The 18,328-nt window shown below is 39.7% G+C and overlaps 1 protein-coding gene across 1 annotated transcript in view; it reads right to left on the reverse strand.

Moving 5' to 3' along the window:
• Nucleotides 1-400: 400 nt before the first annotated feature.
• The window catches only part of LOC131990157 (EH domain-binding protein 1-like protein 1), a 61,759-nt gene continuing 43,831 nt past the window's right edge, over nt 401-18,328 (reverse strand). Inside the window, exons 10-22 of the mRNA XM_059355557.1 lie at nt 12,024-12,093; nt 9,844-11,600; nt 9,516-9,654; nt 8,844-9,010; nt 8,675-8,723; nt 8,073-8,582; nt 7,912-7,963; nt 7,687-7,730; nt 7,234-7,345; nt 6,577-6,676; nt 6,290-6,363; nt 4,584-4,698; nt 401-3,424 (exon numbers count right to left, since the gene is read on the reverse strand). Coding sequence (XP_059211540.1) covers nt 3,331-3,424; nt 4,584-4,698; nt 6,290-6,363; nt 6,577-6,676; nt 7,234-7,345; nt 7,687-7,730; nt 7,912-7,963; nt 8,073-8,582; nt 8,675-8,723; nt 8,844-9,010; nt 9,516-9,654; nt 9,844-11,600; nt 12,024-12,093 — 3,283 coding nt within the window. The 3' untranslated portion in view covers nt 401-3,330. The remainder of the gene's footprint in view (nt 3,425-4,583; nt 4,699-6,289; nt 6,364-6,576; nt 6,677-7,233; nt 7,346-7,686; nt 7,731-7,911; nt 7,964-8,072; nt 8,583-8,674; nt 8,724-8,843; nt 9,011-9,515; nt 9,655-9,843; nt 11,601-12,023; nt 12,094-18,328) is intronic.

Raw genomic sequence — 18,328 nt, forward strand, 5'->3', positions numbered from 1 at the left:
TCTTTGTGGCTGCTTCTCCTGATGATGTGTCTTGAATAAATAGTAAAACTTTAATCCAATAAGTTATTTAGAGGTCTGGGGCTGGTTGCACACAGTCTTTCAACCCTTGTGTACTCAAAATTAGGCCTCATTTCAAGAGAAAAACAAGTGATAAAACCTGAATTTTTTTTTCAATAGTTATAGTGAAATAATAATTTCTTGATGGGAATGAACGGAGTAGGTTATGTCAACTTTTAGTGAAATTTATGCTTTTTTGCTGTCATCTAAAAATGAACAATGCTGTCAAAACATAAGTTTCACTAAAAGTTGACATAACTACTCCGTGCATTCCCATCAAGAAATTATTTCACTATAACTATTGAAAAAAAAAATCTGGTTTTATTACTTTTTTTCTCTTGAAATTAGGCCTAATTTTGTAAATTTGACTAAAATTCACCAATAATAATGAAAAAAATATGAAAATGAAATATCAATGTGCTGGTCATGAGTTGCCTTAAAAGGTGAAAAAAAAGTTAGTTTATACTTTTTTTCAACATGTCCTAAACCAGTCTGATGTCATGGGGTCCTTTTTGACCCCTGAGGAGGATGGGTGCAATAAAAATGTATAAAACACGTAAAAATGTATTAAGAAAGTTGAAATAGTATCTATAAAGGATGTAGAGGGGCACATATGCTGAAAATTTCAAGCAATTCTATGAAAGTTATCCTTTATTAATGGTATGTTGAAAATTATTTGGGGTCAAAAAGGAGCCCAGTAGTACAGGAGGGTTACCAGGTTTCCTTTGTCAAGCTAAGAGTTAAAGTCATTCCAGCTCTGTTGCAGATTTTCAGTAGCAACATGCTATCGTTTCCAAGGAGACCATTAGTTTGCTTGTCGGTTAGCCTACTCTTATCCTTTCTCACAATCGCCCTGATAAACTGCTAAGAAAGCAGAAAAGAAGAATAAAAAGCCCAGATTGGTCAGAGGAGGGGAAAAAAATCATACTTCTAGAAGAATTCCGTGAAAGAAAGAACATACTAAAAAAATACTAAAAGTTGATCCAAAAATAACAGCAAACACAAGGCTGTAGGCTACATAAGCATAATAAAGAGGATATTGTTACGCGACAATTTTTTTATTGTTTATTTTAACAGTAAGGCCTAATGAAGCTGAGATATAGAATAGACTGTAGCTAATGCTAACGTGATCTCTGCTAGCTAACGTAACATGAAACAGGCTTTATGAACTAATGCTCCTTCTTGTTAAAAAAGGTTATGTTAACGTAATATGCCATAAGCAAAAATAAAAAGGAATATAATCATAACATAAACACAGCCATGTTGTGGTGGCAGTCAGAGGTCCTCTGTTTAACACTTTAACATGACTTAAGCAATTCCTTAAGTATTAGACCAAGATAAGGAGGAAAACTCATGGAAACTTTCAGGAGAAGACTAATTTTATTTTAAGGAAAGCTCAGCTCGGATTTAAAGGAAAATCTTAATTTAGGGTGCTTTGTGCAACCGGCCCCTGATCTGTTCCATGGCTGCTTCCATTTGCACTTTTCTCCCATCATACAATGTGATGTAAACATTCCAACATCTCATATACCAAAATCACATTACATTATATTTCTCATTTCCAACATTTCCAAACACATGACCAAAGATCAGTTCCAATGGAATCACCACGGGGTTCAAATCTGCACCAAAACCTGTTTTTTACTCTCCTTTATAATGTAACACATCCTTCAGTAAGGCAACTGTAGTGACTAACTGCATGCTTTAATTAGATAAGTTTTCCCCAGGGCAACACCAATATTTGTTGTTTGGTCAACTCAATAATTCCATAGTCTGAAGTCCTTTGTTAACCCGAACTACAATATTTCCGTTACCCCTAACCAAGTGTGTTTCAAGCCAAAACATTCCAAGATCAGAAAACACACAAAAATCACTGGTTATGGAAGAGTTAGCACTAAGAGAGGAAAGCACTGATCCTGCTGATAGGGGCGCTCTATCCAAAAATTTTATATGGATGGTTTTAGACGGCAATGGCAAACTGTGTTCCATTAGGATGATTAATGTTTCTGAGGTTTTCTCACCCCTCCCCTAAAATAGTCATCAAGAAACTGCTAATAATAATAACCAATAACCAAGAATGTTACGTTCAGTTTGGTTTGTTTGTTGCTCTGTGAACTTGGTTGAAGGGTTTATCTTACCTGTTGGATTAAGCCCAATTAAAAAGTTGCGACATGAAAATAAAAAAAACATACTAATCCTTTTAGACATATATTTAATTTAAAACTGCACAAAAACAATAAATGTAATGTTTTACTTTATCAACTTATTAGATTTTTGTAAATACATGCTTCTTCTGAATAAGAATCTAGCAGCACATTTCAAAGAAGTTGGGCAGGAGAAACAAACAGCTGTATGGAAATGCCACAGGTAAAGAGGTTAAATAGTAACAGGATTGGGTAAGAAACATGAACATTAAATATTGTCTTTCAATTGAATATATTTCAAAAATGAGTAGCAAGTGATGCGCTCTTGTTAAAGTTAATTTCCCAACTTTTTTTGGAGATCAGGGTTGTAGCATGAGCCATGGAAAGCCATTGTTTGGGAGTGGATCAGAATCACGGGACACGTTATTTTTCACTTTGGTTAACATTGTAAGTGGGACATGGTCTTGGTGGAGGTCCTGAATGCCCTGACACTAGACTTTGATTACCACTAGGCCCAATCCCAGTATGTCAGTATTGCCGTCAGCCTTAACATACAAACAATGCTCAAACCTCCTCTCCTGTTTTTGGCAGTTTATATCTGTACCAAACACTTCCAGTCTCAGACACACTTTACATTCACAGTTTGTAACAACAGTCACTAAAAACACAGCACGGAAACTGCAAAGCAAACAGTCCAAACGTACAAGCAGCTCTGTGAGGCTCTGATGCCCCTTCAGCTCAGTGGGTACCTGGTAAATGGAGTAACACTAGTTCCACTACTGCCCTGTCCAGTTACCTTGATCTTTGGTCATAAAATAGAGCCTAGAGCCACATTTTAGGACGGTCAATTGGAAAAGCAAACCCAAACAAAAGTTGAATTGTGAGCCTAAACATAGCTTTCATCTCTCAGAGCCTCTCTGAGTCTCAATCAGAAATACATCCACCTCATATTGGTTCAGAAGAACACTCCCCAGGTCAGCTGGATCTAAATGTCCTCTTGCTGCAGAACACAATCAGTCTGGCAGCAGGTGTAAAGGGACCAACCACCATCATCCCATTCATGGTTTCGTCTTGACCCTTTTTCTTTCACACAGGTGACTCAGCGTTTTGTGGCTAGAGGGTGACAGAATCACTGCATCACACACTTCTCTTTCTGCTGTTTGGCGTACTTCCTCCTCCGCTGCTCCAGGCCTCGCTCCAGACGCTCGTCCTCCTCCAGAGCTCTGAAGACAAGAGTGTTTTTCAGGGGTCCATCTCATACATGTCTGACAGATTAGATATAGACTACAATGTATTCTTATGCTCTATATCAGGGGTCTCAAACTCAAATTATCTGGGGGCCGCTGGAGGCAGTATCAAAATGACCAAAAAAGACACAAAAATACTAAAAAAAAGACACAATGACTTAAAAAAAAGACACAAAATGACCAAAAAAAAGACACAAAATTACTAAAAATTTACACAAAATAACCAAAAAGACACACAATGACAGAAAAAAAACCTGAATTACTCAAAAAAGAAACAAAATGACCAAAAAAAGACAAAATTATAAAAAAAGACACAAAATTACCAAAAACAGTAATTAAAGGGACCTCCCACACACAACACAGTAAAGTGCCATTCATATAAAACTCACATTAAACTTCCAGGTAGGGGCCACAAAATATCATCACGAGGGCCGCAATTGGCCTGCAGACCGCGAGTTTGAGACCCATGCTCTATATGTAAGACAGTGGTTCTCAAATGGGGGTTTGCGTACCCCTGGGGTTACATGAAGGCACTCCAGGGGGTACGTGAGATTTTAAAATATACATTTAAAAAGTAGCATCCATGCAAAAAACCCTATTAAAAATAATTATTTAATAAATATTTTAGGAAAATATAATTATACGTTCATAAAATGAATTTTATATTCAGTAGGCTATTCAATTTAATTCTCCTAAAAACCCAGAGTCTCCCCCATACCAGGATGGTTGGACCCAACCTGTCATATGCCACCTGTCAATCACTTGAAAACTCAAAGATGGAGTCGTGGTTGAAGCGTAGCAGTTATAGTTTTAAATGGTTATATGCTCACTGTTTTTACTACAATAGGTTGAATCACTACATTTTAGATGAGAAATATTTGCAAGAAATTTAGTCATGGATTATTAACATTTAAAATGTTTGAAATAGTTTGTATGTGTTTATCAGTTCCAAAGTTTAATAAATCAGACACTGATGACACAGCGCTCTGTTTTAAAGTCTTTTTCTTTTCAACCAAAAATGCTTTGGCCTGGTTCGGGGGTACTTGGCTGAAAACATATTTGACAGGGGGTACAACACTGAAAAAAGATTGAGAACCACTGATGTGAGATGTACAGCATAGTAGGTGTGTCTCACCCTCTCTCTTTGGCGTCCATATTTTGGACCAGTTCATCTCTCTGGTTGACCAGTGAAACCAGCTCCTGTAGCAGCAGCTGCTCTCTGTGTTTGTGGGCCTGAGTCTTCTGCCACTCTGTAACACAAAGACAACAGATCGTGACACAGAGACAAAGGACAGTGTGAGGGCGAGACTGTGGTTCAGCCTGACTAAAGCAAAGAAAGACGCCAGCTTGACAGACAATATCAGAACTTAGAGCTGTGTTCTTACAATAGTGCGCCACAGGAATGAGTTCTTAAACCAGGAAGTAAGTTAGCATTTTAGCGCCCGGGGGTCTAACCTCTCAAACTCAGTGAGGATTTTGAATTGAAATAAGGTCTGTGGTTAACAAGCTGAAGGGATGTTCACGTTTTGTTGTATGACATAGAACACGTTAGTAAATACCCCCATTTGTGAATTTTGGAGTTTTTACGTGTTCTTAAAAAGGTGGCGGCTAACAACTGGCTAAATGAGACTACATTGGTTGTCTGGTACATTAAACGGCATCACGTCTGACACGGACGGGAACTGTCTCACTAGTCTGCCTCACAGCCTCTAGTTGAGTGTTTCAGTGCTTTTACATTAGGTTAATAAAGAATTCATAAGGCTACTGTTTCGCTAGCTTGTCAAAACAACAACAGAGTAATTTACTATAGCATAATGTTAGCTTTTTACTTTTGTCTTTGACTTTAGCCTCACTGGAGCCCTCACAGGGGAATTTTCCAAAAGACTTTGAGTCAGGGCTGTTTGGAGGGAGGCCAGATAACTTTGTACCCAAATAGGCCCCATGGGATGTTATTTTTAACTGACATCACAGCCATTATTGTAATTATGTGTCTATCTTTAGGGAAAAAATGTATTATTGCACAGAATGTCTTTTCTGCTGCGACGGGTCTCTCAACAACAGGTGGACTTTAATAACATCATCAAGTAGCCATCTTTACTGTGAAACACCCACCACTGCAAATGAATAAAACTTTAATATATGAACTCATCCGTTTACACTGTTTCCTCTTGACTCACAGATACATTTTTTCATGTTCTGTTTATTCATGTAATCTCAATTTATTTTAATTAAATAGCTGCAAGTTATGAAGCTAATGTAACACTCACTTGCCTACTGACTATTTGACGAGTTCAAGGTGTAATTTGTACGTTTTAGCCAGCTTTTTAGCTAAAAACATTTTAGGAAATTGATTAATATTATCAAGAGAATGTGAAGAACTGACAGTGTTTATGTTATGTCAAAGATGACGACGTATTGTATTAAAATTAGCATGCTAACCAGCTAGCCCCTGCCCGTTCTGTCTTGTAATAATTCTGTCTTGAGAGGCAGTAGTGAGTCACTGAAACTTCCAGTCTGCTCTCAGAGAGGACAGAGAGGTAGATGCAGCTACACTATGGACTGTACAGCAGTTTACGACTAAATTTATAATTAAGAGCAAATTTTACACAAAAACTGAAATTGTGCAAAGCGCACAGAGAACAACAGCCAGCAGAGAGGATCCACAGGCAGCTAAGGATAAGGTTTATGTGAACAACACCAAGCGTGACTCGCATAACCTGCTGTACACTGTCTTTCTCGCCAACACTTCCTCGTCAGCAGAAATGGTTTTGTTTTTTTTAGGAACAAAGCTGTGTTTGGTGTCGCCCTATCATGGACTGTGTAGCAACAATCAAATCATACCTTCAATTGTCATCATGTCCCTCAGCTCTTTGTTTAACAGCTCAAATTTTCTTTCCAAGTCTTGTTCCTCCAGCCTGTCAATTGCAAGAGATGCATGTTAACATGTGTTTACATTTTTTTTTTTAATTGTGAGCAATTGAGGTTTCATTCAAGCCAACATTGATGAGATGACTTTGTATTTGTCATTGAACTGCAGAATACTGAATCAGTCCAGGTCAACTGGTCATCTCCCTCCCGACAGTTTATACTGTACTTGTTTCCAGCAGTGTGTGTTGTGAATGTCTTACAGTAGCTGCAGATGGTCCTGCCTCCTGATTAAAGCATTCTTTTTGTTGACCAGCATAAACCATTCCTGAATCAGCCTCTCCTCCTCCACCTTGTCACTGCCTGCAGAAGAAAATTACATTACTATACTATTATACTCAGTTACAACTCCGGATCCAAAATAATAATAGGGATGCAGTGAAAAAAACATAATAAAAAATGTGTCTAATTTTTTGCAAATCCTGTACAGATACAAAATGTTCAAACTGGATTTTTAAAATATAGACAATGATTCTGAATTCATTGTATACTGTTAATTTACATTTTCACACTGTCCCACTATTTTTGAATTGGGGTTGTAGTTGTTCTCTTTTTTTTGCTAGATTGGGCTAATGGAATTTCAGGGATGCTATACCAAAGTTGTTTACACATGTGCAATAGGCTTTTTAGTACTGTCATGAGGGAAGATCACACAACATGCATCTTATCCTCATACCCCAAGTGCCTTCAGATGACACATTATTCCTTCAACTGGCAAATTTTCTTCCCTAAATGTGATAATTAGTATAATTATATTTTATTTCCTTTAAATCATACGTTTGCAACACAGAATTTCATGTGTTTTTCATTTATTGTGCACCCATCTGTAGCCACAAAGTACATTGTTCAGATGATCTTACCTGTTTCCAGGAGTTGTCTGAGTTTCCTCTCCACCACACCTGCTCTGTTATCAATATGATTTTGTTCAGCTTCCAGGGCCTCCATCTGACTCAGCACATACTGGCTGGGGTCCTGGATAGATTCATGCATATTTAAAAAATCGATATTTTGATTTGATGATCATATCATTATCTTTATTTTGAAATGTAATTTGACATAAAAATGTAGCTGTAGCTGTTTTGTTTGGCACATGATATCTCATATCGATTGCAGACCCCTGCATTTTTAATCATAACTGTGGCAGACTTTGCGATATACTATATATTAAACATAATAAATATTTTATCATTGTCCAAATAATCAATATATATTGCTGTATCTTGATTTAAAACCAACAATTAAAAAAACACTTTTTTCTACAGACAGCTAGCGTCTAGTTATTTAACCCTACAATGAAACAAATGGGTACTGACCTGGCCTTCAGGTCTTCCCTCCTCAACCACAGCCTCGGTTCTCTCTGTGAGACAAACACACATGAACTATACCAGTTGTATGATTGAAGCAATGCTTAACAAATTTTATTTCAAAAATTAAAAAAAACATTCAAATCACCATGTCCAACAAAAAGTGATGAAAAGGTGAACATAAAAATGTATATGATAACATAGATATATGATATCTGTTTGAGAGGTACTTACCAGTGTCTGACTTCCTCCTGGTAATTACACTCTCCTCTTGCCCTGCCACGACCTGCAGACAAAAGATTACTCATATATATATATATATATATATATAAAAAAATATATAAAAAATAATAAATCAGACTTTAATTCATGAATAAGGTAATAGGGTAACCTACCACAGATATGTCTCCTTCTTCTAATGACCCACTCCTCCGCTGCGACCTACGCTTCTTCACCAGATCAGCGTCTTTGACGTGAGAGAAACCAGTTTTTGACAGGAAATGAGTCCTTGGTGGCGCCACAGGTAACTGAGCCCCACTTGACCCGGCAGCCTGCAATCGTTTGGTTCTGGGAGGTGGAACAACATCCTGGCTTTTACTCTCTGGCTCTGCTGTAGCTGCAGTCCCATTCGTCTCTAGACTTATACCCTCCTCCTGGAGCCTCTGGGCGCAGTAGCGAACAGTTGCCTCTGGGTCCTCTTCTATCTCCCGGTCCGCTGCTACTGCATAGCTGGACTCACTGCTATCCCTATCTATATGAAGCACACTGAGCTCCTGACCCGTGAAATGGGTGCGGATCTGGTTGAGATAGGTCATGACAATGAGGCGGTCAGGTACTGCTGGCATGACCATGTCTGAAGGCTCCATCAGCCTGGAAATGCCGAGTTCGTCAAAGGCATCAAAGGCCTGCAATTTGTATAGAAAAAGATAAGATTGGTGATTATCAACCAATACATGAAAAAGTGACAGTTATAGCATATTTTTTATAAGCGAATCACCTTTCTGTTGTTATGCTTGATGTCATATGGGTTCAGCATTTCATAATTACTACATAAAGAGGGAAAAAAGACACAAAAAAACACATGATAAACAGTGTATGCAAAATACCAGTGTATGCACAATATTTATTTTTTATCGGTAGGACAACTATTTTCAACTGTTGCTTACATCTTTTCTGGGTGGAAGTGATGTAAGATAGCACAAAAAGCAAGGCCATTCCTCCAGGAGGTGCTGAAGTTGGTGATCTTTATCCCCTTATGACTCTGTGTGACTTGCTGACACCAGTCAAGTAGAGACTGACTGGATGTCACTAACGTGGGACTGGGCGAAAAGCTCTAGAACAAAGACAATGACAATATTGGAAAATGATTGTTTTATTAATTACGATTAAGACACAGAAGGACATACAGTACCTAAACTATTATGTGTGTCAGAGCTTATAACCAAATATAGACCATTACTAAATGGCTCTTTTTGCCATTTTGGAATCAGAAAAAACAACATTTGGCATATCCAGCAGACACAGAGCAATATTAGCATTGATTTGGAGTTAGGGTTCTGTCCTAATCAATGCAAGTCCAATATTCACTGCACTTTGCACTTTCTTTACCATCTACTACCTGTGTCTGGCTGCTGTTTGGTGCTGGGAAAGTATGCAGTGGATTCATCAGCATTTTTCTGAAAACAGGAGCTTTCTGCTGCTGTAAATTAGGTTGATGATAACCAGATTTGCAGGTCATTAAACCACAATAATTAGCATAAAGAGGCTAACAATCTACTTGAAGCTGAAGGGACTGCAGAGTTGGTGATAGCTCTAAGATAAGTGTAGCTTTAACTTACTTCCAAAGAGGCAGCCCCATCTGCAGGTCTTGTCTGAGCTGGTGTTTGTTCGTTGCCTTGGCCAAGGCCAGCAACTGGTTTCTCCCCTTGCCTGGAAGACACAAAAACAATGCAAAATGAGAAACAAATTCCACAATTCCTTTGATGACATATTTGTCACAAACAACAACACACTGGTTATTGATGATTTTGTAAAATGTGTAGCTAATGAGAACACACACATTGATCATGTTAGATAATTAGAAAATACAATTACATTAGAATTTCTATTTTGTAGAGAGTTAGTCAATTATGAGTACACCCCCACACCTAAATTTGCTGATCTTACCTTTCTTCCTCTAAACACCCAGCATCTACATCTACTGACACAAAGCCAAAGTCCAGCTCTTCATCCCTCATTTCCTTCATTGAGTTTATTTCCATTGGTTCACTGTCTCTATCATCCTCTACATGCAGCCAGTCATCCTGGGATGATGCAACAGTGGACCTATCAACCTCTGCTCCCAGGACCTTCTCAATGTCAGCTTGCTGAGACACTGCATCTGCAGACTTCTCTGAGTCATCTGTGACGGTAGGTTTTTCTGTTAACGTCCAGCCTTCAATTATTTCATCCAGTGCCTTCTCTGTATCTTCTCCAGAGTCTTCCAGAGGAAATTCTTCTTCTCCCATTGCTTCTAGCACTTCCCGTTCCAGTTCTGATGTACCATCATCTTCTCCTTGGATTGTGATGAAACCTCCTTCAGAGATCACACTTGAGTCCAGTGATGGTGAGCCTTCCTTTGCTTCCTTGCCAGTGGCAGATGTATCCTCGGTGCTTCTCTGAGAGGATTCCATTTCTAGGGGGAGACAATCGTCTACAGGTGGCGTGCTATCTGAAAAAGTGGCACTGAGACGTTTCTTGGCCCGTGGCAATGGAACAGGCAAGCTTGACCGTTCATTCTGTTGGACTGATTCATGACCAACTGTGTCTGGCAGGCATGGAGGTGGCGAGCCAGAAATGGTAGTATCATCTGGGAATGAACCACTAAGACGTTTCTTTACTCTTGGTTTTGGTATAGGCAGGCTTGAAGCTCCTGAAATATGGCAATCCTCTACTTGAACACTGCTCTCAGTGGTCACTTTGCTTCTCCTCAACTTTACTGGTACAACTTCATCAGTAGATGCAAAAGGTGGATTACCCAAAGGAACAGGGGGGAAGTCTTTGCCATGTTGCACTTTTGAAAATTCTTTAGTTGTTGGAGAAATGGGCAAGGGACTAACTTGCCATGTTCCCTGTGCCTCTTCTTCATGGGAAGCCTTAGATGTGCTCTTCATCGCTGTAACGTCTTCTGGGAAGGAGTCACTAAGGTGTTTCCTCACACGAGGCCGTGGAATACAAATAGTTGTTTGTTTGTTCTTCTCAGCTTCTGCTGTCTCTGGTGCATCCTCTGACTTATTTGAAGATGTAATGTCAATCGTATTAACAGATGCTTCACCAGCTATATTAGGCTGCTTTATTTCTTCCACAACAGAGTTGTCTGGTTTTGAGGACTCCTTGCCACTGTCAATTTTACCAGATTTTCTTGAGGGCAATTTCCTGCCACGTTGTGGTAGACGGATCTTTTTGATGATTGAGAGGGTAGTAGTTTTCTCAACATTTAATATCTCTGGCTCTGGCTCTGAGGTGATGCTCTCAATTGCCTTTGTTTCTGATGCATCCTCTGACTTATTTGAAGATGTAATGTCAATAATATTAACAGTTGTTTCACCAGCTATATTAGGCTGCTTTATTTCTTCCACAACAGTGTTGTCTGGTTTTGAGGACTCCTTGCCACTGTCAATTTTACCAGATTTTCTTGAGGGCAATTTTCTGCCGCGTTGTGGTAGACGGATCTTTTTGATGATTGAGAGGGTAGTAGTTTTCTCAACATTAAATATCTCTGGTTCTGGCTGTGGCGCTGAGGTGATGCTCTCAATTGTCTTTGTTTCTGGGGGAGGAGTTACATGAGGAGAGGCTTCAATGGGGGCATCAATTTCTTTCTTGGGCCATTTTGGGGTCCAAGAGGTTTGCTCAGTGTCTTTTGAGCAGACCAGTTCTGTGTCTGCCTGTAGCAAGGCACTCACAAGAAAACATGTTTCTTCTGAGTGTTGTTCGGTTGTTTGGTCTTTTCTTTCTCCAGGTTGTGAAGGGATCACTTTGGTGACTGTTTGACCAAGTTTCTCAATGCTCTGTAACGGTTCAGGAGCACCTGACACATCAGAGCTTCTTTCACAAGGTTGAGGGGGAATAGGATCTGTTATATTCAAAGCAGAATCCACTTGGGCGTTCAAATTCTGTTGGTCATTTGCCTTTACAACAGATGACTCTCTAGTGGCACTAGAGTCTTTTCTTCTTAGAGGCTTACAAGGGGCAGTTTTTTGTGGGATTTCTGGTGGTAAACTGCCATCTCTTCTTTTCACACGAGGAGGGGCAACAACATCCAGAGGTTCAACTTCTATTCTTCTAAAGTCACTTGTGCAATGTGTTACTTGAGCGCTGTCTTGAGCGTGACCATTCTGAGTTACACCAAGAGGAACGTGACTGTGTCCTTTCTTCATGCTGCAAGATGCAGCAGGGTCAGGTTGTATCTCACCAGTAGCATCTTTCCTTACAGACTGGACTGGAACAACTTCAGGGAGGGCCCTCACCGGCAAACCATCAGATTTTTGTTTGCGGTCTGGTGTTAAACTATCCTTTCGTCTGAGTGGCCGTACTGGAATTTTGTCTTTTTCTTGATCAAACCCTTTCTGTTGAGGTTCTGAAACTTTTCTTCTGGCCTTCCTGCCTCGCTGAGGAATAGTAATTTCAGCTTGTGGTTCAACTACAGTAATGTCCTGAATACATGAGGGTTTGTCAAGTATCTCCCCATGTAGAATGGCATCTAGAAGTGACTCATTTGTTGTAGGTTTCAGGGTAGTGGCCGAAATGTCTTCAATTCTTTTTTGTGGAGGGCTTAAGGAAAAGAAAGGACAAACTTCAGAATTTTCTGTTCTTTACTTTGTCAGATAGTTGTACCATGCACCCAATCTCCAGCCAATCAATCTGCTCAACCCAAAAGACAGCAACCAAATACCATATCACATTGTAAAACAAATAAGAACAGCATTTCCACTATTCTGCTGTGCACATGCACTCTGTCATAAAACAACACAGCAACACATAAAGGACTTAAAGACAAAATTGCCCTTAGTTTAAAAACCCATATAACACACTACAAAAAAGGCAACATTACCATTCCAAATCACAATGCCAATCATTATGGCCACACACAAAGTTGGCCATTACAATTTCCTGAGTAGTAAGCACTCATCAGCAGAGGAGACAATGTTATCACCAAAAATGCAGAACATGTACACGATCACACCGTGCAACCAAACACTTAACGGGGTCATTCTTCCCCAACACTCACCCTTTATCCAGCTGTGAAGAAGTTGCCACTGTTCTAACCTCATCCTGTTCTGTCTCAGTCTGGTGCCTTGCTAACAAATTTTCAGTGCACACAGATATTTGAACAGATTCCTGCCCTGTAAGTGTCTCCTTTGTATGCCATTGATCAAGAGAGGCCTCTTGTTCCTCTACTTGTTCACCATCTTCCTTTGATATTTCAGTGATATCTGCCTCTGTCAGTGGTGGCCATTTCTTCATGCTTGCACAAACCAAAATCCCATCATCACTGTCGGTAGCTGGTGATGGAGACACTGAACGATCATCTACCAAGTCCAACATGTAAGGCTCAGCACTTGTTGGACATTCAATGTTATGTTTGGTGTGAATGTCTTCAATCTGGACCTCTACCTTCTGCATGGGAGAAGTGTTGTCCGCAAAATGTGTTGAAAAATCATCTGAATGGGTCAATGTCTTGTTTTTCAGATCCATACAAGAGGCAGCCTTGGGTTGATGCTCCACTTCAGCTAAAGTAGTGCTAGATGGCCCCAAAATGGATGCTACTGTTTCATAACTGTGAGACATGGATACTGGAGTGAGTGAGTGAAACCTGGAACCATGCAAAAACAGTAGTTTCAATAAACATATGGGCAATTACAGAATTTGAGAAAGTAAAATAAATTCTCATGCAAATGCAGTCCAATTTTTTACTTTACCCCATACTTTGAAATGTCAAAATCTGCATTTGAAAACAGGATGAGCTTGATGTATGATGAAGTGGAATGAAACATCACCATCTAGGGTTAACGATAATCGATGCACACTATATTGCATGCGTCACACTATTAGTTTCAGACCAATCTTACACTTACCCTTTGTGGAAAACACCCACAATAGCATTTACTAATCCTGATGCCTCTTCCGCTTTTGCTGACAAAGAGGATTTTGCCTGTTTTTCTGTAACTGTTCCCTCTGCCTCCAGTACTTCCCAACCCAAGACTCCTGCTGGCTCTGTTGTGTCCAATGTTTCTTTTCCTTTTTGGGCTTCCTCTGTTAGAATCTTCTCTGTGTGCGAATTGCTGAGGACCCAGATACAAAGGGCATAATCCACAGAACTCAGGCAGTAACAGAATTAAATAAAATAAAAATTTTAAAAATTAAATACAACCTTCACAGAGAAGCTGAAATGTCCCATGCATTTTTTGCATGCATGTTTTGTCAAGTTACTAAAGCTTATATGTATTGGTTCAAACAATCCATGTTAGGCAAGCACTAAAGTGACCCCTTTCACAGCAAACAATGCAAGAGCACTGGGCTCTTCCACTTACCCATTATCTACACAAAGCACAATGTTTTGCTTTTCCTTGCTTTCGAATTTCTCCTCTGCCATGAAAGCAAATTAAGTTTAATACACAAACATAATAAAGACAAAGAAATATTAATGCCACCACGTCTTTCACACTATGAATGTCTCACCATATGCAAGTGCTGTGCTGGGGAGGCTCAAAGATGTGGAGGACACATCAGGAATTCTTGGGTCTTTGAGATTTGGCTCAGTTGACTGTGCATGAGGTAATTCTTCTACTGTTTGACAAGGGACTGGAATAGTTATTGTTCCTTTCTTTGTTGGATTTATTTGTGAAATGCTGGGGAGCCCAGGAACGCTAGTCAAATGTGGACATGATGGAGCCATTGCTACTGTGTACTTCATGTCATCTTGCTCATGTTTATCTTTGCCTGGAAATTCTGCAATGACAAGTATCTTCTCATTCTGTAGCTTCTTAAACAGGGACTTGCTGTGTGTTGTCCTTGATTGTATATTGGTACATTCAAAGCTCAGCATCCTTGCAGAAGGAAAACCTTGGATACATGAAACACATGGAGCAGATGTGTATAAGCTGACCATGTTTGTTGGTCTGTTTACAACTTGAGCAGAAGGAAAACCAGATACTCTGGCCATTTTTGGGCAGGATGTCACTGAAGTCACCATGCCTTTTATGTTGTCGTAATATAGCAGGTCCTGTCCAGAAAATGGCAAAATCATGTCCTCCCTGTTCTTCGGAGGGTTTATCAGAACTGGTTTTCTTTCAACTAACCACCCTGTTCTTGGGGTTGTAGTCACAGATGCAAATCCTTCGAGACTTGAAGCACTGGAGACACAATGTATGAAACTAATCATTTTGGGTTCAATCTTGGATTTGGTTTGAGGTACAGAGGGGAACCCTGGGATCCTCGATGATTCTGGGCAAGATGGCGCAAAGGGCAACATTGCTGTTGCAGTATCTTTGTCTTGCTTTGGACTGTGTATCACAAAAACTGTATCCTTTGATGGCTTATCACACCAAGTGTATGTATCAGACAGCCATTGGAATTCAGAAGCCCCTTCAAAAGATGCAAATCCAGGGAGAGTGGATACTTTCAGGCAAATAGGTACAAGACTCAGCATGTTGTATTGGGGGACTGATGGGAAGCCTGGGATCTTTGATGCTCCTGGGCAAGAAGTAACCAAAGAAAGCATTTCTTTTGGTTTGTCTATGTTAATTGGTGAGCTGTCAATCCTGAACTGAGTGTTTTGTTGCCGTCTGTGCATCAGTGAACCCAGTTCAATACCCCATCCTCTTTCTCTGTGCCCTTCCATTGATGGAAATCCAGGTATGACAGAATCTCGGGGGCACAACGGTAGGAGATTGACTACATTTAGGCCATAATACACCATTTTGGGATTTGGAATAGATGGGAAACCAGGGATGCTTGACACTTTAGGACAGGATGGTACACAGAGAACCATTTTCTTCATTCTCTTTTTGTGGTCATTTGATGTGTCAAATATCACCTTCTTCTTTGGTAGCCTCTTAAGCAATGACCCCTTTTCTGTCACCCATCCTAAACTCATATCCCCATTAACTGATGGGAATCCTGGAATTGTGGAAACTTGCGAGCACAATTTAGAAAGGCTGATAATGTTTGGTGCACGATACACTGGTGGAGGGTTAGGAAGAGAAGGAAATCCTGGTGTGCGTGCATCTTTTGGACAGGATGGTACAAGAGAAAGCATTGCTTTCATTGCTCTCTTATCTCCTTCACATCTTTCTATCAATAAGACCTGCTTGTCTTTCAATCTTGGTTCAAATAGTGGTTCCCTGCTTACCCGCCACTCTTTTGAATTATGAGATGATGGAAATCCTGGTATTCGTGACACTTTTGAGCATGAGCTTGAAAGACTAATGTTATTTTTCATGTCAACAACATTAATCATTCTGGGTTTTGGTACAGAGGGAAAACCAAAGATGAGTGATTCTCTTGGACAACTTTGTAAAAGAGACACAGCTCCTTTCATGTTTTTGTCTATTTTATCCTTCTCCAGAAGAAATACAGAGTCTTTTCTCAGTTGCTTCTCCCATAACGGCTGATGAATGGTGTTCCAATCATTGCTGTCAGCTTTTTTCACTGAAGGAAAACCAGCCATGCTTGAGCTGGCAGGGCAGGATGGAAGGAGATTGACCCTACTAAACCCATTATAGATTACAGCAGGTTCCAGAGCAGATGGGAATCCAGGGACAGAAGCTTCTTTTGGACAAGTTGGGACTAAAGCTGACATGGCCCTTGTGTTAACATTGTGAGGTTTCTCTTCGATCATGACTGTGCTGATCTTTTGCTTTATTAGCCCTAAGGGTTTGTAATCTGTAGCCCAGCTTTTGCTCAAATGTTCCCTTAATGATGGAACACCCTCAATACAAGAGGTTTTTGGGCATGTGCTTGAAAAGCTCATCCTGTCTGATCCATGATGTGCTTCAGTCGATTGTGGAATTGAGGAGATGCCAGGTATGAATGAATGTTTTGGGCCGGTTGATACCAAAGCTCCCATTAGTTTCATTTCATCCGTCTCTTTTGGTGGCGCTGTCACAACAACAAGTTCAGTTCTCATTTCCTTCTCAAAAAGTGTTTTCTGTTCAGATTCCCCTGATCTGTTAATGGCTTCACTGATAGATAGTGAAACCGGTACATTTGATAAACTGGGAAACATATCTACTACATTTGGTCCATAAAAAATTAAACTGTGTTGTGGTGCGGACGGGAACCCTGGAATTCGGGCCTCACTCGGGCAAGAGGGTAGCAGTGAAATCATTTCTTTCTTGTTCTTTTCATCTTCCTTTGATGCATACGGCATTAACATTTCCTTTCTTTTTTCTTGTTTCTCCAACATTGGCTGTTGATCTATAAGCCAGTGTTTCTCTTTAACATGCAATATGGACGGCATTCCAGCAATGTTTGTCACTCTAGGACAGGTTTCCAACAATATGGATTGTTTGTGCTCAAATTCGGGCTTCACATAATGCGGGACAGATGGTTCAGAAGGACCAGTAGACTTTTTATTCACCTTTTCATTATTATTTGATTGTGTACTCCAAGTAGACTGGCTGTTCAGGTCTACGTGGGGTTCAGGTAGGTATTCATTTCTTTGATCAGCAGTAGCAGTGAATTCAGGTATGCCACCAACTGTTAGGCATCTTGACAATAGTTCTGCTACCCCAGCTTCTGTATTTGTCTTCATTTCATCACCAGTGTCTAACATCATCAAAGGGAGACTGACCATTTCTTTTGTCATCTCCATTTCAAGATCTGAGGCTTTTCTAGTTAACTTTGTAGTCACCTTTGGTAACTCCTCCCATTGTATTGTCTTGTCTGAAGGACCTTTTGTTGTAGTTGCCTTTGGTAGCTCCTCCCATTGTATGGTCCCATTTGTGGGATCTTTTAACTGCTGTTCAGCATTATTTACTTGGGTATGGGATGGGAGTTCTGGTGCACCAGTGCCAATTGGGCATGATGACTGGAGGGAAACCATGTTTTCGTGTCTAGAAAGAAGGTAAATACGAGGTTATAATCAAAGTTTTCTGTTGTAGGATGCTAAATTTTAAAGTAAAATGTGTAAGGGCCTTCCTATGAGCTGCACTGTAATTCCAAATATTTTCATCACAATACAATGCAAGCCGGATTCAATGTACCTCAATCAAGGTGTGATATAGTATTATTCCTTTACAGTATAATGACAAATCATTTACATATAATAGCAATGTTGGAAATAAAAATGTTACTCCTCATTATCATGCTTAAAATGCATTTTACTCCCAAGCATGCAATTTTAACAAATTGACTCCAAACAGTATTAAAACAAACCCCCATTAAAGCTTAAAAAGCTTAACTGCAAAGAAAAACACCATGCCACAGCAACTACAACTACAGTTTAAAAGCCCTTTAATACTGAGTTGCAGTACCTGAAATTCAATTAAGCTTTCCATGATTTTTTTAATAAAAAAAAAAATACTCACACAGATGTTGGTGACTGTAATGAATTACCTCCCAAAATACGTAGCAAATGCTTATTTTTAACAATAATTATTATTTTTTTCTT

Source organism: Centropristis striata, chromosome 17 (genome assembly GCF_030273125.1).
Source record: "Centropristis striata isolate RG_2023a ecotype Rhode Island chromosome 17, C.striata_1.0, whole genome shotgun sequence".
Taxonomy (NCBI): domain Eukaryota; kingdom Metazoa; phylum Chordata; class Actinopteri; order Perciformes; family Serranidae; genus Centropristis; species Centropristis striata.